We start from the raw sequence: 24,705 nt of genomic DNA, 5'->3' as shown, positions 1-24,705 counted from the left end.
TTAAAGGGGGGGGGGTGTAATGCAACCATCTCGTAATCAAATGCAAATGGCAATTTGAATCCGAATTTCGTTATGAAAGTTGGCATGAGTAATCCTTTGTGGGTCTATTTTCCCAAAATCAAACAAAAGTTAGAAAAGTAACGGCTAACGGCTGGCGGCTCAGCCGTCTAGACATTTTTTGGCTATTTTCAGGGCAAATCCGTCCAGCAACCTAATTACACATCATACTCTTTGCCGCTCTAAAACTTTTTCAACTTGTTCTAGCCGGTAGCCGCTGGTACTAAAAATCTAAAAAATGTTTTTTGGTATTATTTCACATTATTTCAAGGATTACTCATGCCAAGTTTCGTAATGAAATTTGGATTCTAAGTGCCATTTGCGCATTTATTACGAGATGGTTGCATTAAACTACCCCCCCCCCCCCCCCCCCGAGTAATTTTACATAATTTATTACCAAATAAACTAATTTTATGTCAATGTTATATGCAACTTTGTCTTGTACATTTTTATTGGCGTACCTACTCTATAATTTACTTTTTCAGTCAGTCCGGAACGCTATGGGGGAAATTATATTTACTCAGCTGCTATTAAGGCTAAACCTGCGATATTTCTTGTCAACATTCCCATCATATTTGAGTAGATAACAGCCATAGCTGTCAGAATGCTTTGAAGCAGCATTTTAGTCGCTTTTGTTATTTATATCTTTATTGTTTGTAGTTTGATTTTGAAAATTTATTATACAAGAACAATAATTTGTTGCAAAATTGCGTAAATACAGGATACAGCTAAAGGACATACTTTTGTTTTTAGGATTTAATTATATATAATATTGTACATTGTTGTTCTAGGAATAATTATTCCAAAAATCATTTGAATAGGATAATTATATGATACAAAAGGTTGCTGTAAAAAAAAAAACAGTTTTCTATAGACATACATTTCTGGTAACAATTATAGAGTTGCTAGGCTTCCTAAATCGTACCTAACTGGTACAGGAATAACCATGGAAAGTTTAAAAACGATAGGACAATTCTAACATGTCTAAATTAACGAAAAGAGTTATTTGTTACAAACGGACGGAACGACATTAATTATAGAAAAGCTCTGCTTTTAAAAAATACATATTTTTATGAATATTATGTGATGGCATGAATTTAACTATAATATTTATTAGTATTATAAATTGTTATCTTCAATATATGCTATACTTAATGTTAATTAATGTGACTTATAAGCCAGGAAGTAAGGAAGGGGACAATGGGCAATTAATTCAATTTAAGAGTTTTTGCTTAAAGGCCATGAAATCCAGATTTATCCAGAAAACTTGAAGAAAATTGTAAAGGGGGTGTTAATCAAAGCTAGAAAATTTATAAAAAAAAAGAAAATAGTTCTAAGAAAAAATGCATTCATATGAAAATTAAATTACCAGTACAGCAGACTGACGTAACCAATACCATTCTGTAATTAATTACTAGAAAAATCTCCCTGGAACTTATTCACCCCATATTCCTAAATTTTATAATTCTACTATATACAAGAATTGAATTTAAGGATTCTTAGATTGTTTATTACACAAATATCACAATAAAGTTTTTATGTATGAAATGATATTTTTTGGAGAAAATATAATTGTTGAAACCCGCTGTCTGCTAGAAACTAAATTTATTGATACTTGTTTGCCATATTAAAAACTAACTCGGCGAGTTAGCGGCAATGATGCTCTTGTACCCAGTCAGTCAGAACCTGATAAATTCTTGCACATTCCCTTTAAGCAAGTACCCAAAGTGTGAGACTCCTAAAAATTGAATATTTGATCCATTGTCCCCTCCCTTACTCCCGGCTCATAAGCAGTGCAAACATTAATAGGATACCCATGAATTTCATCATGTTAGAATACAGAAATGTCACTAAATAAAATGTTAATTTTATGACCAGTGAATTTAATCATGTTGAGGTATAAAAACAAACATAAATTAATAAAATGATACTAAATAATTTATACTTTGATTTAAACAAAATATTTAATATCAATGTATTTGTCTGCCTTTCAGAGCTTTGTTATATGTGTTTTCATTAAAAAATAAAATTTATTTTAGGACTTGTATTTTTCGAATTCTATTTAGTTTCTGTTGGATTATACATTTCTGAACAATATAATAATAATCTTTGATTTTCAGTAGTCTATTTTCATAAAAATCATTTGGCATTTATATGTATACAAGCAAATACATATTACTTATCTTTTATTTAATGTTAATTGATTTAGTGTCTTTGACTTAGCCTCTAGGTGCCCCCAAGCCCACCTACCCCTCCCCCCCCCCCCACCCTTCACATTAACTTTTGCTTGGAAAAATTAACGATGCTTATAAATCAAAATATAATATATTTTACATACAGACTTTGTTAATATGTATAATATATATAGAGTTGTCGTGCTTCACCAATTACTATTACAGAAATAATTATACCAAGTTTGAAATCGATAGGAAAATTTTTACATGTGTAAGTGAACAAATAGAGCTATCCTAAATATTAAAATGAAAACTGTTAAGACTAAAACCAAGGCTAACAAAACTTTCTAATTTTATGATTTTCATTTAATATTCATAGGAAATTGTCTTTATTGAATTTTCTAGTATGGCTGAAATCTGGTTCTTATCCAGCGGATGTAAATCGGTTTCAAAGTCTTACAGGAAAAGCTTAACTTGAATGAATATTTCAGATCAATGTTTTTGTAAAGAAAATTTATAATTTTAAAAATGATTCCAACCAGAATAAATGCTCATCTTTTCTTGGTAAGTTTGAACAAGTAAAACGAATTTACAACTATAAATGTTAACCAGTTTGTTGACCGTCCTTTTAGAGTAATAGTAAGTAATCGAATCCTGTTTATATCCGCTGAATTATGACCGGTTCTTAGCCATAGTGAAATCCTTATGAAAATCTGTTATGGCGCTGCATTTATATCTGTAGCAGTTTGAGCCATGATGACCCCCTTTTATTTAAAATAGAAAGATTATTAAGAACAGGGGTAGTTTTTTTCTAACTTCTAAGCCTGACCCGTGCGGGAGAGCATAGCCCTGCAGAACCCAAGGTACCTAACCTCAAATAATAAACAAACAAACAAAAAACTACCCCATTAAATTTCAATATATTTCAAAATATGAAAGGTAGGGAAAAATCAGTGATATATAGGTATTGAATATGATGACAAAAGTATATATATTTTTTTATTTTAATTAATTATATTTTAGGCTTTGTGTCTTTCCCTGTTTATATTAATCATTTTTAAAGGTAATTTTATTAATAATTTTTTTTTAAAACTTTGGTTAATTTTATTCATAAATTAAAGCATAACAAATGTGTTTTTTTTTTCAAAAGTTTTTGTGTTCCTATAATATTTGTTTGGATTATTTTAAAATAAAATGATTTCAAGATAATTATATTCTGTATTACAGACAATTGTCAATAGAATAAAGATCATAAAATTAAGCAACAATGGAATTAATCTTATATTTTTTATTTAAAAGCTCAGAGAAGATAAATTGATATACATTACATACCAAAAAATGAAAAAGTTAATATTGTTATAAGAGTTTTGGTACCAGTTAAATTTAATGTCAATGTCTCCTCCCTCCCTGTAAAATCTATAAATGTAATTTTATTCTAGACAAAATCCTTGGAGGACCTCAAAGCATAAATTCTTGGTCAGAACGAATTAGTTCAGGTATAACAAAAAAAAATAGAAATCTATAGGACAACTCTAACATTCAAAATTAACGAAAAGAGCTATCTGTTACGGACAGAAGGACGTTCGTACCTACCCTAATTATAGGCAATGCTTCACTTTTAACAAGAATGACATCACTCAATAAAGCGAAGCTATGAATCAGAATAATTTAACAACCCTTCAAAACTCTGAAAAGCTACAAGAGTTTAAGCTCACTCTAAAGAACAGATTTGAGTTGTTGACTCTTCAAGAGGATGATGGAGTTGAAGATATTTGGCAAGGTATCAAAAAAGTTTATAATGATACTAGCCAAGAAAAATTAGGTTTCAAAAAGGCTAACCAAAAGCCGTGGATCACTCAAAGATCCATTGATCTCATGGATCAAAGAAGAGAGGTAAGACAAAAGACACTCTCCAGGAACTCTCCAGAAGATAAAGACCTGTATAAGATGCTCAGCAGGGAAATCCAAAGAAGTGTCAGAATTGACAAAAAAGAACACTTGGAAAACCTTGCTATGCAAGCAGAAAATGCTGCTAATCAAAATAGAATGAAAGATGTCTATGAGATTACTAAGAGCATTGCAGGTAAAGTACACAAATCAGGATCACACATCAGGGACAAGGATGGTTCACTCCTTAAAACTGATGAAGATATTCTAAATAGATGGGCAGAGCACTTCACTGAACTGCTGAATCTTCCAGTTCCAGAGGAAGAAACTGAGATTCCACCCTCAGATGCACTTGACATTGACTGTCGAGCGCCAAATCTATTGGAAATCAAGGAGGCCATTAAAAGTTTGAAAAATAACAAGGCCGCTGGACCTGATAACATCCCAGCTGAGGTCATAAAAGCAGACCTAGATACATCTGCTGAGGCATTCCTACCTCTGATCACAAAGATATGGAATGATGAGTTATGCCCAGAGGACTGGAAGAATGGACATATCTCAATACTAGCCAAAAAAGGAGACTTGACCCAATGTGGAAACTACAGAGGGATAATGCTCCTTTCAGTACCTGGCCGTATCCTTAGTAAGATTCTTCTTAATAGAATAAAGAAGAAGGTTAATGAAAAGCTAAGACCTAATCAGGCTGGATTTAGACCAAACCGTTCCACTATTGATCAGATAACCTCTCTAAGAATCATCATAGAGCAATCCAAGGAATGGAACTCTGAGCTTTTTGTAAACTTCATTGACTACAAAAAAGCATTTGATTCTTTAGACAGAAGATCTCTCTGGAAAATCTGCCGACACTATGGCATTCCAGAAAAGATAATCAATATCATTAAAGCTATCTATCATAAAGGAGGTGGAAATGTAATGTATAAAGGTAAACTATCAACCTTTTTTGAGATTGTAACAGGCGTCAGACAAGGATGCCTTCTTTCTCCCTTCCTTTTCCTCCTTGCCATTGACTGGATCATGAAGAACTGTGAAAGTAATGATGGCATTCGCTGGGAGCTATTTGGCAATCCCAAATATTTAGGAGATCTGGACTTTGCTGATGATATCGCTTTGTTAACAAGCAATAGAAGTCAAATGCAAAGAAGGACTAACAGGATAGCTGAAACCTCCAAGAAAATTGGACTAGAAATAAATGTTCCTAAAACCAAAATACTCAGATTAAATGCAAATTCCCAAGAACCAATTACTATTGGAGACCAAATTCTTGAGGATGTAAATTGTTTTGAGTATCTTGGAAGTAAAATTGATCAAGCTGGAGGCACTTTAACAGATGTTAAAGCTAGAATTAACAAATCTAGGACAGCCTTTGCCAGCCTGAACAAAATTTGGAATTCCAACAACATCTCCATAAAGACCAAGTTAAGACTGTTCAAGTCAAATGTTCTCTCTGTTTTGCTGTATGGGGCTGAAACTTGGTTCCTAAACACAGCAGTGGTCTCCAAGCTACAGACATATGTCAATAAATGTCTAAGGAGAATCCACAAGATCTTTTGGCCAAATAAGATCACAAATGCTGAGCTTCTAGAGCGCAGTGATATGTCAGACATTAAACTGACAATAAAACAGAGAAAATGGAGATGGCTGGGGCACACTCTAAGGAAAGGGCATGATGATATAACCAATCAAGCCTTGACCTGGAACCCCCACGTAGGAAAGAGGAAACCAGGTAGACCAAAAACAACCTGGAGGAGGGAACTCTTAAGTGAACTGAAAGAAAAGAAAATTCCATCTTTCAGCAATGCCTCAAAACGTGCCCAAAAAAAGGAAGATTGGAGAACCATTGTGCATGGCCTACGTTCTGCCGAGAACTAAAAGGCAATGATGATGATGAATCAGACGTTAGAACAAACGAACATGATCCCTTGTAGAGTGACAAAACTTAATTATCCGGATATTAATTTAAAAGTTTAAACATAAATGGACAAACGGAAAAAGGGAGTTACAAAGCAGATGTTTAGTTGGCATAAAAAGGTAATTTATCTACTGGATGCTCATTGGTACACTAAAATGTCAATTATCTATCTGAATTAGCAGCCAAGAAAATATAATTTTACCATTAACGTTACGGACGAACTGACGGACAGGCCAAGTTAATTAAGAGTAGTTTCGTTGCTGAAAAGTTTTATATTCGCGCGGGAGAGAATATTATATCGTCTATTGCCCTTTTAACTGTATCTATAAGAAAGGTGCTAAAAAACTTAAGAGGTAAAAATTAACTTTTGTTTTATCGGTTTTAATTGATTTCGCCTTTTGTTAAATTTTCTTTTGATTGTATTTATTATATTTAGTCTTTCTTTGTATTAAAAAAACATATGTTTAACATGGTCTTTGTTTGTCTGTTCAAATTCTATACATAATTTAAGCTGTTACTGAAAAACTTTAGCTCGGCCAGTGGCGTGCGAACCGAAGGGGGCACTTGGGTCGATTCCATTGTTCTTAGCATCCAGTATTTAATTTACTTTGACTGTCGGTCTAACAGTCATCATACAAAACAAAAAAAGGGTTTTGTGCTTATTTTCTCAAATAAATCTAAAATTATCATCTACGCTTTTTGTGCTTTGCTACTTATGGATGTTGTCATCCTTGTTTAAAATATAAACTTTGCAAAGAAAACACATATTTGCAGGGATTTAAAAAAAAGACTATGGCCGATTAATTGATGTACATCCCCAATGATGATACACAAAATTAATCCTTATATAGATTATAATAAGTGGACAGAACGTATGGAAACTTAACTTAATTAACCAACCAATCAAAATTCAATCAAGTCCTTAAAGTTGTTGAGCCAACGAATAAGAAAACGTTTTTTTATCAAACTTTTAGGACTAGTAAAATAAATAACCCAATGTCCAGTACATCCCTGCATATTTTAAAATAAGTTGCACTTTGCGGCCTTTCAAATAATTTCTTCTGTTCATCATATGATATATTATGTTGTTATTTATATAAAAACATTTGTAAACATCAAATATTAGGACAAAAAATTACTTTATTTTAAAAAAAATTATGAGTACATGCTTTGACATTTATCTAGGTCTTTTTCTCAAAATTGTATGTCTGTTTAAATGAATAACAATATATAAGTATATCATAAGATGTTCAGGAAAAGTTTATCATTTTTTTTTGTTTATATTCCCTTAAAAAAAAGATATGTTTTTTTGTAAAATGTTCAAAATGCCCCCCCCCCCCCCTAGACAAAGTGCTTCGCACGCCACTGAGCTCGGCAGCCGCGCTTCAGCCGCCTCTTAGCCTCAATCTTTTACAATTTTAAAAAGCAGCTGCAAGTCTATACTTGACCCGAAATCCCTCTATTTAAAGAATATTTTAAAGCATCCAATCAGGTTTTAATTTAAGGCTTATTTGCGGCTGCCAAGTCCTGAATAAGAATATGCTTCGCAATAGAACATTTCAAAAAAAAAATTTAAATTAAATGGCTAAATGAAAAAAAATACCCCAATGCAAGGAGCCGAAGTTCAGGAACAATTTAAAAGGGATTAAATTGCATGATTTTTTTTTTAACTTTTCATGAGAAATTGTCTATACCTAATACATTAATTTTCAGTATAGCTAAGAATTGGTACTAATCAAGCGGATTTAAGTCCATATGTAGCCATGATCTTTATCAATTTATTTGGACACCTTGAATCTATTGCTGATACATCCTACTAAGGAAACATTGCTGCAGGCAGACGGACATTATAAATATTTTTTGCGTAAATGATAGCGTGCCTGCTTGCGGTCGGGTAGGTGTCGGGTTCGAGTCATACTATTTAAATGAAATACTAGTTGCTACTATGTCTGGCTTGTGACACCAATTGTGAGAGTAGGGGGAATGCCATGGCCCAGGCGTAACTCATTACCATGCACAATCAAAGAGTTGGTTATCTGTTTGTTAGAATATCCCATCCCATCTAGAAGCCAGAGCATCACTCGCTTGTACTGGATGATCTGATGCTCTGGCTTCTCTAGATGATCACTTAAATCGAAAAAAAAATATCCCTCCCTAACGAGGTAAAGAACTTTTGATGTAGCTAGACAAACAGTCTAAAAAAATCAGCCTTGTTAGTGACGTCATAAAAATGAGTAATTATCCATCTCTTTTTTTAGGGGTCTTATTTCTCACTTCTCCTCTTATCTCCCTCATTTTTATGACGTCACATGGCTGATTTTTGAGACTCTTTGTCCAGCTACACTTTTCATAAATGATAATTAAATTGTTTTTTTTAGGTGTGGTTAGCAGCAAAGGTGTCAACTACATTACAGGAAATTAATTCATTATATTGAAGTATGGCTTTAAAACCAATAGATATCCGCTAGATTAATACCGCTCTTAACAATACTATCCGCGTCTATAATACGATGTTATGAATAAATATTCTTTATATAGTAGCTATTCTAATTATTGCCAATAAAATTGATAATAACAAGGATGACAACATCTACATATAAGCACAAAAAATAATGGAATCAGCAAATGAATAAATTGATTTATAGAACAGATGTTCACATTTTGCAAAACACATAAAAATGGAATGAACAAACGGACAATCGAGTTATAGAACAAATTTGTATTTGTTATACCTAGCCAAGAAAAGAAAGAGAGATAATATGCTATAACTCTAAGATAATCTCGAAACCTTTGAAAATGTTTTTTTATATTTTGAAGGAGGCCCAAAAGACAGACGCATGAAACAATATATAGACTAGATGCGAATATGTCATAAGAATCTACATTGAAAATTTCAGTTGTCTATATCAGCCGCGAAAAACACATTTCCCCTACAGCGTTACGGACTGACTAACGAACTAAATGACTGATGAATAGATAGAGCGAATTATAGAGTATCCTCGCCTGTAAAAATTTGCAGTGAAGATGCTGTACAATACAATTATTTAAAAAAATAGAGGCACAATATTTTCAAATAAAAATAATGATGCTATTTTTCGGATTAGATGACAGATTATTGCCAGAAATTCGTCCTTATTCATGTGTCAGGTAATTAATAGGCACCATCTACAAATTATCTTCTCGAGCAATCATACCCCCCCCCCCCTTACATTGAAATAAATTGAAAATAAGATGGGGTAAGGGGTGATTTTGTTTGATTGTTTGGCTCTAGAGATATAGTTAGGTTAGGTTATGTTGGGTACTGGGAATCCCCGCTGAGATAAGGCTCTACTCATGGTTTAGTCATACGAAAAAAAAACATTATTGTCAATTTATTTTAAAAATAAAGAGGGGTGGGGAGGGGAGGGGGGTCAGTGCTTAACCGGCTACTTGTGGGACAGCACCCCAAAAAATTGTTTTACTTTCTGTTAGCAGTACATTTGTAAGTCAGTGTATGTACATCCTATTGTATAAAGGTGTAAGAGTTTTTTTTCTGTAGTTTCGATGACTACTGAACGATTGAGTTTTCCTTGTTATGAAAGCTTCGCATGCTTACTGGAATGGTTTAGAGGGTCTAATTTTTAAAAATTTAAGTGTTTTGGTGGTTTTAAACTCTTTTCCCTTCACTCCAACCCTTTTAATACAGAACTTCTAGATACTAAGCGAGCATTTACTAGTTATAAATAAATAAAATAGAAGAAGAAAAAAAATACGATTACCAGTTTCAAAATTATAAGCTAACAAGGATGACAACATCCATGCAGCGAAGCACAAAATCTATTATGAAATAGACAAACGGACAAAGTGAGAGAACATGCAAAAACTTAAAATCATGAAACCTTAAAAAAAGGTTTATGTCTTTTAAAGTTGTAAAAATAAAAGCAGCTAAAAAGCTGCTCAAAAGCAGTAGCACTACCATAGATTTGTATACCTAATTATGGAGCATAATGGTGGGAATATTGACAAGAAGTTTCAGCCGTGTTTCTTTTGTAGGAGCCGAGAAAATTTGTTGTAAAATGTAAAAGCGGCTAAAAAGCTGCTTAAAAGCAGTCCAACCGCTATGGATGTATTATATTTAATAATCATCCATATTTATGGGAAGTTTCAGCAATCTTTTACAAGAGATGAGAGAATAAGTTGTGAAGAATAAAAGCGGCTAAAAAGCTGCTTAAAAGAAAGCTTACCGCCATGAATGTTTTAAAGTTATCCTTAATAATAGAAATGATGTCAAAAAGTTTCATGTTTGTATTTTGTATCAATTTTAAGCAATATTGTTTGCAAAGAGATTAGATATTTGTAAAAGTAAGTTGCGCAGCTTCTTCACAACTTTTTCAATTGTTTAATCTTATGCAAATCTTTCATTGCGTTATATCTATAACTATTGGCTTCGCGACTAGCTACTTTGCCCCAAGAGGTGATTCATAAAATAAAATTAAAATGAAGTACCTCTGGTGCTGCGACCATAACTGCATAAAAAATTAAAGGAAATTTTTTGTTTTTTTTGAGGGTTTGTGGGTGTTCCACCCCCCCCCCCCCCACAGTGAGCCCAGGAATCCAACTTTGTGGAAAAAATTATTTAGGCCCAAAAATCGAACTTTCGAAAATCAATTATTTTAAAAGTCCATGTTAATATTAATCATATTAGAGGAGGTTTGCATTTTTAAATCAATGAAAAATATAAAAAATTAAAGATTTTATGGCCTTCTGAAGTTGTTACCCTGGAATTCACGAAATTTAGTTACAAAAATCTCCCAAAAAAATGATTTTTAAATTTTTTTTGTTTAACTTGCCATTTAATCAAATATTAACTTAGGACGTAATGTAATACCATTTTAGAAATGTCGTGCAATTATCTAACGCTGGATAACAAGAAACTAATTAGTTTTGTATAAAAAAACCTCTTAAATCCATATTAAAGAAAGTTGGTGAAAATGCAAAAAAACCACGTTGAATATTTTTTAAAACTCTGCTTCAAATACCTTGATCTTTTTAGCAACGAGGTGAAAACTTTTAGGATTAAGTTCTAGCATTATTTAGGCAATATATAAGAGGATCCCGTTGGTCTTGTTAACTTTCACTTAGTTGCTTAAGCTCTATAGACATTTTTGTAAAGCTCATATGCAACCTTATTAAGCTAAATTTAGTGTATAATCCTTATATAAAAGAAACAGAATATGTGTGTACCAAAGGATCTTGCTCATCCCCTAACCGATATGGTTCTCCTTTAAATAGATAGGTTCACATAAGTCCTGGAAAGGTTAATAAATATTTTGGAGGAGGGTACTACCACCCTCTAAAGAGAAATCGCCCCAAGAAAAAAAATCGCCCCCCCCTTAAAATATTTTTTTTCCTTCAATTTTTCTTTTTACAACTAAAACTAAGACTGGATGTTTGTTGACTAACACCCCCCCTAAAAAAAAAAAAATATAGGACTATAGGATATGTAAATATGCCCCTCCCCCCCCCAACAAAAAAAATAAGTTTTTTTTTCTTAAAAAAATAATTAGTGCTTCCAAAGCATTTTAAAGGTAAACTAAAAATAATTAAACAAAAACACAGTTTAAAAAAATATTATTTAAAAAAAAACATTTAGGATTTAATGAGACAGCTCTCAATCATTTGACATTCATAGGTAAGGACATTAGCCAGTTCAGCTTTACAGCTATAAGCTGTATGTTGACTTCTGGTACATTTAGTACAATTAAGCAATCTCCGCCGAAGAGCAAGATCTGGATGAGATTTAAGGGTAAAATTTGGCAACCTAATTTAACAGTTTTTTTATACCATCTAGCCAGCAGCTAGCCTGCCATTCCCTTTTTCCTACACCTTTGGTCAAACCCCAAGGGCAAGCTTCAGCTCTTGTCATCCTATTGGTCAATTTCACACCCCCTTTAAAATCCGAATCGGATTGATCAATCTTTTTTTGTAAATGTTTCTTTTGGGCCAGCCAGGACGGAAACAAATAATTATGAGGAGGGGGGGGTGGATAATTTGTGGGAGAGGGAGGGCAGCCCAGACCAGCCTAGCCTAAATTTTCATGAAAATATAAATAAAGTGGTTCATTTATTTTAAGGCAGGGGATGAGAGGTTCTAGGCAGACCTGGCCCTGCCCCCCCCCCCCCCGGGCCCCCCATTAACAGAACGAAAAGGGGGGGCCGTAGGGGAATAGAATACAAAATATTTTCATCAGCTAGTTAAAATATTTAATTTTAAATTAAGTAAAAATTTCTCAAAGTGTCAAAATTTTACAATGTTTTTTAGGTGGGGGGGTAGATGTTTTCCCCACTTGTCGCCCCTGGGGATGAGGGGGGGGGACTTTTAGGTTATACGAATTTTTCTTGTATATATATCAAAGTACATATTGTTGAAATAGATTTAGAAATAAGTGAATTAGAAGAAAAATATCTTATTTTCACTTTTGGGGGGTGAATTTTAACCCCAACCCAGTAGCCCCAGTTGGGGTTTAGGGTAAATTTTGTTTTTTAACCCTTAACGGTCCGGTTTTTTCTATCTCATTATCTGTGTGTGAAAGATAAAGATCCCAAACTGCTTGACTTTTTAAGTATGGGTATGACACACAACTGAGAGTTGGAATTTTTTGAATATCTCCATCCTGGCGGGCACAGGATGCCAGCAAACCTGGCAGGGTCATCCAGGTAAAGAGCAAAAATATTTTTTTTGACTAAAACAAAGCATTTTATCATACCAAAATACTAAAAAATCCTCTAGTAGTACATCCTTATATGAAATACAGTTGTTCAAGTCACTTTCAGGTTCCAGGTATGATCCTGCAGGTCCTGATCCTCCAGGTCTCCAGAAATCTTTAAAAGGCTCCTGTGGCCGCAATTTTTGACTTAGAGACTTCAAATTTTAAACTTAAGCTTTTCGTACATGTCTACATAACGTATTAAAATTTCATGAAGATCCGCCGCCGTTTTCCCGCCGACCGCCGACTGCGGCGGCTGGCAGCTGACTGCGGCGGCTGCGGCGGCTGGCAGCTGCCAAGTACAGCTGCGGCCGCTGAAATTTATATTCTGATATTTCTAATGTAAAATTTACATAAAAATAAACATTTTCTGGGAAAAAATTTTTCTTCTAGCTTCAAAAATAAGAAAATTACAGCCATTTGAAATTTTTAAATAAAAAAAGACCTAAAAACAAAGGTTGTTAAATAAAAGGGTGAAGGAAGCAAAAATTGACTTAGACTTATAATAGGTCGGAAATGCATTATCAAACAGGGAACTTGCACAAAAAAATTTAGCCCTCTAGCTCTAATAGGAACTGAGATAATTAGGGGGGGCGTTGAACGCCCCCCCCCCCCCCGACCGATTAAGGTGCGGCAAGGGGCCCGACTGTAAAGGGTTAATACAGAGTACTCTAAATACCTTTCAATTAAAAAAAAAAGAATTGAATTTGATGGAAAAAATGGGAATGTTAAGATAAGAATTATGAATATTATTCACTTTTGGGGGGATATCTTGGCCCCCCAATCATCTTGGGAGTGGGGGAGGGGGTAATTTTGTTAATTCTGTATAAGGTACTATTAAAACCTTCCAATTAAAAAAAGAATTGTTCGATTTGGTTAGAAAATAAGGAAGTTATTAATTTTTTCCACAAAATTGGATTCCTGGGCTCACTGTGCCCCCCCCCCCCAAGAAAATAGCTCAAAACAACCATAGGACCAGTAGGACGGACAGACATCAAGCTACTTCGTGAATAGATATACATATAGACAAAACAATGGACAATTCATTTATCGATAATTGTACAGCCCCAATTATAACAAAAAGTTATCCTTTCTGCATAATAAAATTATTGGTTAAAAAACACTGTTTAGTAAATAATCAACGATTTAACATTTTAAAGAAACAATACTAGCTTATATTTGAAGTCCAATGATCCTCCCTCCCTGCACATAAACACACGCACCTTACCTTTATATTTCATAAATATTTGGACTACACCCTGGCATACTAGAGACGTTTAAACGATGAGTTGTTGCTATATAAGGCGTGTAACATGTGATTGTCTTGGACCATTAACATGAGTTGACTCTACTTGAAGAGATTACTATTATTTGGAAAGAGCCATCCTTGTTAAAAATGTAAGCTGTGAGTATTACTGATAAGCTATATAATGGAAGATAACATTTGATATTTGATGATACAATAATGCGTGCAAATTATAACTTTACTAGCGGCTTCGCCCCTAGTCTCTAGGGGCTTTGCCCCAGGAGATAAATATTTAAAAAATTAAGTACCTCTGGTGCTGCAACCACCACTTTTAAATTAACTGCCTAACAAAATTGAGAGGGATTTTTTGTTTTTGGGGGGTTGGGGGTGTCCCCCCCCCCCCCCCAAGAAAAAAGGTTAAAACCACCTCAGGTCCAGTAGATTTATTCCCTGAAGAGTATAATCCGGTCGGTTCTGTGGTTACAGAGATCTTAAGGGACATACAGACGGACGGACAGACAGAGATATTAATATTATAGATATAAAGGTGTTAGCAAATGAACCACTGCGCCATAATCTAAATTTTATATAAAGGTGTTGGCTAAATGAACCACCGCGCTATAATTTAAATTTTATATTATGGTGTTGGCTAAATGAACCATCATAGTATATTCAAATTTTTATATTAAGGTGTTGGCTAAATGAACCATTATAGTATATTCTAATTTTTATATTAAGGTGTTGGCTAAATGAACCACCGTGCTATATTCTAAATTTTATATTAAGGTGTTGGCTAAATGAATTACCGCGCTATAATCTAAATTTCATATTATGGTGTTGGCTAAATGAACCATCATAGTATATTCAAATTTTTATATTAAGGTGTTGGCTAAATGAACCATTATAGTATATTCTAATTTTTATATTAAGGTGTTGGCTAAATGAACCACCGTGCTATATTCTAAATTTTATATTAAGGTGTTGGCTAAATGAATTACCGCGCTATAATCTAAATTTCATATTAAGGTGTTGGCTAAATGAATTACCGCGCTATAATATGAATTTTATATTAAGGTGTTGGCTAAATGAATTACCGCGCTATAATCTAAATTTTATATTAAGGTGTTGGCTAAATGAATTACCGCGCTATAATATGAATTTTATATTAAGGTGTTGGCTAAATGAACCACCGCGCTATAATCTAAATTGGACAATGTGTGTCAAATATCCAGATGAGGTAAAAATTGATGGATACATTTTTCATCTAAACCTTCATTTCTTTAGCTTAATTTGTTTTAGTAAAATGATTATTCTTGATGCTAATAAATTCAAAGAAATAGAGAAAAAAAATAATAAAAACTACCTGTATAAAATAGAGCCATAATATTCCAGCAGTTAAGAAATCTTTTGGGGAAAAAAACACATACAAACAGACACGCGTCCTTCATATTTTTTATCAGAAATTTGCATCTAAACTAATTTATATTTTATTTTCAGTATATTTCCAACCAAATTTTACAAACAGGTAAAATTCATATCTTTATTTCTGGTATGGTTTCGAAACCGAGTGATGTCTGATGGTTTAGAACCGTTTCTGAGCTATAATGAAAAATTATGTATAGCTTCGTATATCAAACAGTTTTTGATCTTCATTCTAAATTAGCAAAACAGAAATTACATTTCCTCGGTAGAAAAATGAAGTAATCTAGAGCATTAAATTCAGACTGACGCACCAAGTGAGATAAAAAGTAGATGCTCATCGATCAGGACAATCTTTACCTGAAAAAATCAGCCATCTGTCTATAACAGCAGTCGAGCAAATTAAGTTTTTTTTAAATACAAATAGACTGACACGGACCAAGTAGATAATATAAAGAATACTTATGGTTACAGGGAATTGTCACAAAAATCTTGAATAGCAGTCGAGAAATTCACGTTTCTCCTACTTGGTATCTTGCAGACAGACAGACTGACGGATTTTTCAAATTAAATAGTAGCTTCACTGCTACAAACAATTTACTTATATCCAAGGGCATTGGGATGTACCAGCAGAAAAATTGATACTGGAAATGATCAAACCTTATCCAAAAGCAAGATTTTTAGGTAAATGTATTTTTTTATATTATAGCTCCCACATTTCCAAAGGGTACCCAAAGTATTATAACCTCGTTGGCTCATAAAATTTGGATATTTTTATTGAATAATTGGTTCCAAAAAAGAAGTAACCAATAATTGTAATTATATAAGGGGTGTTTTAACTGATAAAAGACAGCCACAAGTAGACCGAATATCCCAAATTTGAAGCCTTTAAGTTAAGGCATTTTAAATGGGCTTCACATTTTGGGGTATTTAGTCTTGTGGCAGTCTTTCAACTGGTAGAGCGGTGTATTTCTTGCAGGCTTCCTTCAATGTTTTCTTTTTTAGATATTGGAAGTAATATGGGTGCTTTTACAACTATGGTTGCTGCTACTGGCATCAAGTAAGAGTTTTATAAGATCCCTGGAACAGCTTTGATTTGAAAATAAAAATTTATTTTGCTTCTAAAAACTATAGGCGGCTAAAATGATCATCTATTTATTTTATAAATTCCTAAGCTGTGGCAAAATATTTTACATTATTGCTTTGACAACGATTAATGTCCGAACGAACATAATAGATTCTCAGCCATACTGAAAAATCATGTATAACATCTATGACGATGTGATAAATAAACATGAAGTAGTAAGATAAGGGCAGAAAATAGCCTAAAATCTAAATAAAATACCATCGTAGGACCTATATCTAGTTTCCTTAAAAATAACAAGCCAATCAGTTGAGTAGTTAATCTTAAGATTCAAATCTTTTTTTTTATAAAATCATTTAATCAAAATCTAAATTTATTATTTAATAAATAATTATTTTAGGGTAACTGCAGTAGATCCTTCTAGTGTTAATCTAGCATATATCAGGTAATACAATTTAATTTTATAACCCTTTAGTAATTTTCAAAATAAAAATAGAATTATACCCAAAATTAGTGTTTCAATAATAATGATTTAATATATTTATTTAAAATTAACAGTAAAAAAAAGTAAGTAAACAGTTTGTAAGTCAACATTATTAGTTGTAAAACATTAAACTGATATCCAACGTTTTTTATGCCAAAGAATAAGAGATGTCTTTATCAAATCTTTGGGTACCAATATAATTTGGCTCCAATCCATCCCTGTCCCGGATTTGTAACAGTTATTTTTTTAGGGAAAGTACCAAAATGTTTGGTACCCACAAAAACGTCAAAGTTGTTCAAAATGCTGTGAGGTAACTTATTGGGTTCTCATTGTTTTTTTTTATGAGGATTGAAAAGAAAGGTGATTTTACACAAAGTACCTTGTTTAGAACTGAACCCCCCCCCCTCCCTCATGGAAGACCTCCCCCCTTAACGGAAAAAAATACCACCCTCTAATTATTTTCAATTTATTTTATAAATAAGGAGCAGATTGAACTTTGTGAGAAAGCATTAAATTAATCCATTATAAAAAAAAGTTATTTACAAGAAGGGATATTAAAACAAAAAAATACTATCCGCCAGTTATAAAAAAATAATTTTTAAAAATCTAAATAGAAGTAGTAAATATTACAATTAATTTACGGAGACCTTTTTTCGTCGATTTTTTTTATTTCTCTTTGAAAAAAAACATGAATTTATATTACAATCTATAGCAGATAACTTTTCATTTTTTTCAAAAAGCTTAATTTTGCTTTTATTGTTTTAGTGATGACAAAATCTCCCTGTATCCCTGGTCCCAAGTTTCAACTAATGAAGGTATGTAGCACCAGGGATGTTGGGGACATTGTATTGTAAATTACACTGGTACCCAAAGTTTTACAAATACGTTATCTTATTTGTTGGTACTTTAAACAAACTTAAACTGGCTAGTTCCAAACTATTCAAATGTCCGTAACTTACTCGGCTGCTATTGAAGGTAGATTTAGATTGTGTAAGTATTTTCATTACTATTAAAATGAATATTATTTTTCTGTCATTTAAACTACACTTATATATTTAATCTATTTTATTCTAGGATATATTGTTTTCCTATCAGAAGAAGAAGCTTTGAAAAAGCCTGTAAGTATCTTTTGGTGATTGCTCTAAAAATGTCTAAACTAAACACCTCTCTTAATATCTTAAAAACAAATTTGAAATAATGGGAGGCCCAACCTTATGTGGCATATACCTAAACCTAATATAGCCAAACCTCACCTCATGTAATAATAAAGAAAAACTAACCATAGTCTTTAGTTTCAGTTAATTCTGAAATGAGGGGGATTGGGGGCTAGAAAACAGTTTTTTAAAAAGCTATATTTGAAAATAAAGTACGTATTTAGGCCCTTCATACTGTCCAGTTAATATTTTGATTCAATTTTGTATCAATTTATCATTTATCATTATTTACCCCAAAAAAAAAACATTCTGTGCACGCAACTCATACTATTGGACATAGCTAATCATTATTTCTTTAGTCAAATCAAATTGGAGAACCAGTGTTGTCAGTAAAATTTGAAGAAATACTGGACACAATACAGGGATGACCAAGAGTAGACACAATCAAGTGGGGGATAGTTATAGACAGCTTTCTGCTGATAATAAAAATTAAAAATTATAAGAATTATTTCAGTTTTATTAGCCCCAAGGGGTCAAAGGCTAACATAACTGGTAATAATATTATTATTTCTATTTTACTATTTGTAGAAAATTGGCTGTATTACGCACGTTACATGATTTTTCAGTATTGCTTACAATCTGACAATAAAGAAAAACTATGTCGGGCCAGAGGTTAGAAAGATCCTCGGTACAGACAGACAAACAACGTTATTATAAGGATTTATGTCAAGTCTTAGTCATAAATGTAATCAGGAGGAAACTATAGTGCTCAAAATTGACGTTGAGGGCTCAGAATGCAAGGTAGATAGATAGATAATCATATTCATAGATAGATAGATATAAATAAGGATAGAAAGAAAGAAAAATCTTATTACTGGCAAAATAAATAAAATAAAATTAATTTCACGCAACCTTTCAAATTTACAATTGAAATAAAAACACCAAACCTTTTTTTTCATTCTATATTTTTTATAAAAAGATGCAATCTCCCAAACTTACTATAAAAATTCATAAAATCTATTATTTAATTCATATTTTTTTTTAGGTGCTGAGCAACTATTTAAATAGCGATAAAAAGGTATTTTTAAACAGAATAACGTAAAGAAACATTATACATAAGCAAAATTTTTGTTTGTTAGGTTATTACTTTAATGTCAGGTTAGGTTAGGTTGTATAGAATACTATGTAGCATTGCAGGCAGTGGCGTGCGAACCGAAGGGGGCATTTGGGGCAATCGCCCCCCCCCCTAGCGACCAAAACGCCCCCCCCCTGCCCCCCCCCCTAGCAACCGCCCCCCCCTAAATGTTAAAAAATGCCCCATTTTGCCCCCCCCTGGTCAACAAAAATGCCCCTTTTTGCCCCCTACCCTACAAAAAGCAAAACTATCCCAGTTTCCAAAAAAAAGATCAATACTCAAAAAAAAAAAACAGACAGTTACTATTCATTTAACCTTACCAAATTTTTAAATTAGTGTAGAAATTAGGTTGTAATCTTTTTTCACTGAACATAACAAACCAGGTTATAGGAAGTATTTTATTTTGTATAATATAAACTTTTTACCAAAGAAATTTTGTACATCCCCAATGATGATACACAAAATTACCCCTTATATAGATTACAATTAGTGGATGAAATGTATGAAAACTCGACTTAATTAACCAACCAATCAAAATTCCATTAAAGTCCCCAAAGTTGTTGAGCCAACGAATAAGAAAATTTTATATGAAATATTGGGGACTAGTGTAATAAATAGCCCAAAAACCTCTCCCTCCCTGCATATTTGAAGAAAAAAATTTGCGCTTCGCGCCCTTCCAAATGGTTTCTCCTATGAAATATTGGGGACTAGTGTAATAAATAGCCCAAAAACCCCTCCCTCCCTGCATATTTGAAGAAAAAAATTTGCGCTTCGCGCCCTTTAAATAGTTTCTACTTTTTATCACAATGAAAGGACAAGTAATTTTTTTTTATTTTTTACATAGTTCATTATATCTTTGGTTTTTATGGTACGATAAATTTTTTTGTGGATTATAATATTAAAAAAAATAAAATTTTTCGCTGTTTCGAGCATCCAGTATGTAATTTACTTTGACTGTCATCACACAACATACAGGAAAAAGGATTTGTGACTTTTTCTACCTAAAATATATATTTATTTCAACAGATGCTCTTTAAATCTACTTGTCTGTATTTTTATTAATGATTTTTGTGCTTTTCTACTTAAAGATGTTGTCATCCTTGTTGTCATACAATAAAGAAATATTGAAAATAATTTTTTCATATTAGGTTAATTTTTGGTAAATTATTTCCAAAATAAGTGTTTTTATCTCCCCCCCCCCCCCCCCCAATTTTTTTTAATGGGGTTATTCGGTTGTTGACATAGGAGTGCCAAACTAACCCACGCGGTAGGGGCGTGATTTAAATATATATAGTTCACATTTATTTAAACTTAATTTAGGGGGTTACATATTATTACAACGTAGTTATAAGACTTAGGAAGCAATAAAATGAGACGTTGGGTATCCCTCTAACTGAACCGATTTTTGATTAGTCAATGGTCTAAATTTGTCTCGGCCAGGGTATGATTAAAAGCCTAAATCGGCCAAGGAATAGCCGAGTACAATATTTTTGAACTTAAAAAATTAAAAATAAAGAGCTAAATGATTGATTGCGTCTTTCTCTTTTTATCGACAGACGCACTTGGATATATTATTTTCATATTTAATTATATGTATTTCCCATGTTAACGTCACCTTATGTGTAAATTTGGTGAGCTACATTTTTGAGTAGCGTTGTTAAGTTAGGATGGAAGAATTTTGTAATGAAAGCGAAAGTGGGGTAGAGGATAAGGGATGGGGTAAAACGGGTTATCAAAAAAACAAAATTTCTTGCCAGTGGAACAAATTCAACCGGGTTATTCATCCATCCTGCTGAGATTTTATAACATCCCCTTCCACCCATTAAAAATGTTTTGTGGTGGAGGGGGGAGGGGGGAAAGGTTAATTTATCTTCTGTACTACTTTTTTTCGAAGATGCTTTCTAGCTCCCTTCCCTTCGGTCATTGCAGGGTGGGGAGAAGGGATGGGGGAGAAGAGATGAAGGGGAAAAGAGATTGGGGGAGGGGAAGAGGTGGGGGATAAAAATTGGAAGGACTAGGAGGCCCATAATCAAATAATCCCACCCCTTAAAACGCCCTTTTTTAAAATTAGTATATATAATCAAAATGCCCCCCCCCCCCTAAAGCAAAGTGCCCCCCCGGGGCACTTTGATTTAGGGGGGGACAAAATTTTACAAAATCTTCAAAATGCCCCCCCCCCCTAGACAAAGTGCTTCGCACGCCACTGATTGCAGGGTTAGGGCCCACTGCATAAGTTAGACATAAAAATACCCCCCCCCCCCCCTCCTTATTAAATAAAATAATAAAGATTTTGCAGATTTTTATTTTAGAAAAAGTTTATACCATTTGTGTACATGGAATGGTCTCACATAAGAACAAATAATTTTGGTCTCTGTCCAAACATTGAAACTTTAATTGAGGTAATAGGTATAATTTTTAAAAGCGAAGCTTTTCTATAATCATGGTCGGTCCGTAGGTCCGTCCGTTACAGTTAGTTTTTTTCGTTAATTTAAACAGGTTATAATTGTCCTATTGATCTGAAACTTTGCTTGAAGATTCCTTTAATAGTTAGGTACGAATTTGAATTCGCAGCAACTCTATAATCGTTACCAGAAAGTCCCTACATCCAAAACATGCTGATTTTTTACTTTTTGTATGTTAAAAATATCCGACTCATCTGATTTTTGGTATACTGATTCCTATTACAACAAGAAAACGTCAGTATGTCCTTAACCAGTAACATGTATCAGTTTTGCAACAAATTTACTTATAATTTTGTATCTGACATGTGCATTAATATTCAGTTTATCCAGTTCTGACACTCAACAAGTGTTAATGATAGTTTTTCCTTCCATCTCAGAGCTTCGCTTTTATGGATGTTGTCATCCTTGTTAATTTTCCATCATTTCGACCGTTAGTCCGTAGGGCTTTTGGAGGGAAATGTGATTTTCTCGGCTGCTATAGACTGCCGATACCCACATCAAAGTGCATATTTACTATGTCTGCCAGTCTGTCGGTCAAGCAACAATAGACAAAATTTTTAACTTTTCACAAAGGCTCGTGATTTTATACTGTTTAAATCACATATTCGTTTTCTTTCTATAGCAACCTAAATTGACGACAATTTTCCCTGTGTATGTAATAATATCAACGTATCAATGTTTTTTTTCAGGGCTTTGTGAAATCCGGGTTTTATCCCACAAATGGAGTGTTACCTAAACCAACCAAAGTCCCGTAAGTATTGATATTAGCGAAGCTACCCTACTCTTATGAAAGGTTTATTTAGGGATCTAAGGATGTAAGACAATGGCCGAATGGTTTATTATGATGAAAATACACAAAATTTCTCTTTCCATAAATTACAATAAGTGGTTAAAAGTTTGACGAACACTGTAATAGTGTCTGACTGATTATGACGTAACAAAAAAAAATTAGCCAACGAGAGGCCGTTATTGACCAATGGTAAAATTTATAGTGGCCTCTCATTGGCTAATTTTTTTGTTACGTCATAATCAGTCAGACACTATTACTGTGTTCAAGTTTGACCACAAAACCTATGAATCAAAATTCAATGAAAGTCCCAAAAGTTGTTGACCCAACGACTAAGAAAACTATCAAACTATCAGTATCCTAACAAATGATTTAATCTACAAAATTTTGTTTATCATCTTGATATTCATAAATTTCATCGTTCATTGTCTTATCCCTTAGGATCCCTGAATTTGAGAAAATTAAACTTATTTCTAAATTTTCCAATTCCAATTTTGACTTTAACATTTAGAAAACATTAGAATAATAGGTAATCTTTATAATTCTTTGGTTTTAAATAAGTACAAAATTGGCTTAAACCTTTAATTCTTGATTATCTAATCGAATTTATATGATTTTTATATTTTAGAACTGAAAAATGGCGGGAGTGGATGGACGTTCTCTGGGTTCACAAAGATGCTATCATAGAACATTAGTTGTTTTCAATTTTATCCAAGGAGCGTAGGGCCATTGGACTGTAAATTGTAATGTTACCCAAAGTTTTATAAACATGATCTCTTATTCGTTGGCTTAAAAACGTTGGGGACTTTTTATTAAATCTTGATTGGCTTCTACAACCCTTAACTTATTCATGATTAATTTTGATAGAAAATGGGGTTGAGTTTAATTGTTTTTCTCGTATTTATTCGAATCCGGTGGATAGGAACCGGTTCTCATCCATACGAAAAAAACTATGTCTAGCATCGTATTATATCCAGTTTTCTACGAATATAGAAATGTACAATCATAAAATTAAAACCAGTTTTTTTAGCCCCGAGATGCCGAAGATAATTGTACATTCTATATCCGCGGAAAGCCGTTTATAATACGATGAAAGAAATAACTATTATTCTATCAAAAACTATCATTTTAAGACACCTTTATTATTTTATGGCAACCTACACATAATAGTTATTTATTGCATCGTATTATAGACTGGTTTCCGCGAATATTAAAATAGAAAATTATAAGATTACAATATTGGTATTAATTTTATGAATTTTATTTTATCATTCTTGGTAAATTGTCTGAAATACAACGGTACATGATTTTTCATTTTGGCGAAAAAAGGTTCTAATCCAGTGGATATTAATCGGTTTTGAAGCCATACTGGAAATAAAATTCCTGTATTATTTTACTTTAAGCTTTATAATTTTATGTTGACTTAAGAATGTGATATTGTTTTGTACTTGTTGTTATATTTTGTTTTAACCATTGCTTAATAAGATTTTCTCCATGTTTAACTTTCCTCTATATGTTTTTAGTAGCGAAGCTACTCTATAATTCGAAATGTCCGTCCGTCTGTCCGTCAGTCCGTCTGAGACAAAGTGGGGGAAACGTTATTTTCTCGGCTCCTATAAAAGATAGACAGCTGAAATTTTTAGTGAAGATTCTTATAACATATGCCCATCTAATCTATACATTGTTTTGTCCAACCGTCTGTCATTTGGGGTGCTAGATCGATTTCTACATTTTCATGTTTTTCTGATTTTCTCAACTCCTTTTTAAGATAATGGGCTGAAATTTTCAGAGATTGCTTAAATTTTCATTTTACACACTTTCCTTAAGTTTTATTACGATTTTTTTATTATTAGGGGTGCTAGATCGATTCCTAGATTTTTAGGTTTTCTATTGTTTTTTCAATTCCTATTCAAAATTTACGGCTGAAATTATCAGGGATTGAATATGCTAATTAATAGTCTACATATTTCCATCAAGTTTCATTAAGATTTGTTTATATATTGTGGTGCTAGATCGATTCCAAGATTTTTAATTTTTCGTGATTTAAAGGTTGCGTGATTTTGAAGTTTTCGTCATTTCCCTATTTCATCAAATATATAGGATGACACTGGTATATGGTAAATATATTCATAATATACATT

The 24,705-nt window shown here is 32.9% G+C and overlaps 1 protein-coding gene across 1 annotated transcript; it reads left to right on the top strand.

The window, feature by feature from the left end:
- The first annotated feature begins 2,720 nt into the window (after positions 1-2,720).
- Positions 2,721-24,069, top strand: LOC145334643 (uncharacterized). Its single transcript, XM_080180179.1, has 19 exons — positions 2,721-2,795; positions 3,255-3,294; positions 3,671-3,727; positions 8,427-8,462; positions 9,153-9,195; positions 15,210-15,276; positions 15,537-15,564; positions 16,071-16,142; positions 16,464-16,518; positions 16,943-16,987; positions 17,277-17,336; positions 17,792-17,841; positions 18,101-18,144; positions 18,540-18,603; positions 18,935-18,981; positions 19,226-19,258; positions 21,625-21,714; positions 22,467-22,528; positions 23,193-24,069. Exons 1-19 carry the CDS (start codon positions 2,760-2,762, stop codon positions 23,257-23,259), a joined length of 996 nt encoding a protein of 331 aa, XP_080036305.1. The 5' UTR covers positions 2,721-2,759; the 3' UTR covers positions 23,260-24,069.
- The last annotated feature ends 636 nt before the right edge of the window (positions 24,070-24,705 follow it).

This window comes from Acartia tonsa, chromosome 12 (genome assembly GCF_053477335.1).
Source record: "Acartia tonsa isolate MP-2025a chromosome 12, ASM5347733v1, whole genome shotgun sequence".
Lineage (NCBI taxonomy): Eukaryota > Metazoa > Arthropoda > Copepoda > Calanoida > Acartiidae > Acartia > Acartia tonsa.
This window is presented reverse-complemented; position numbering and strand designations above follow the sequence as displayed.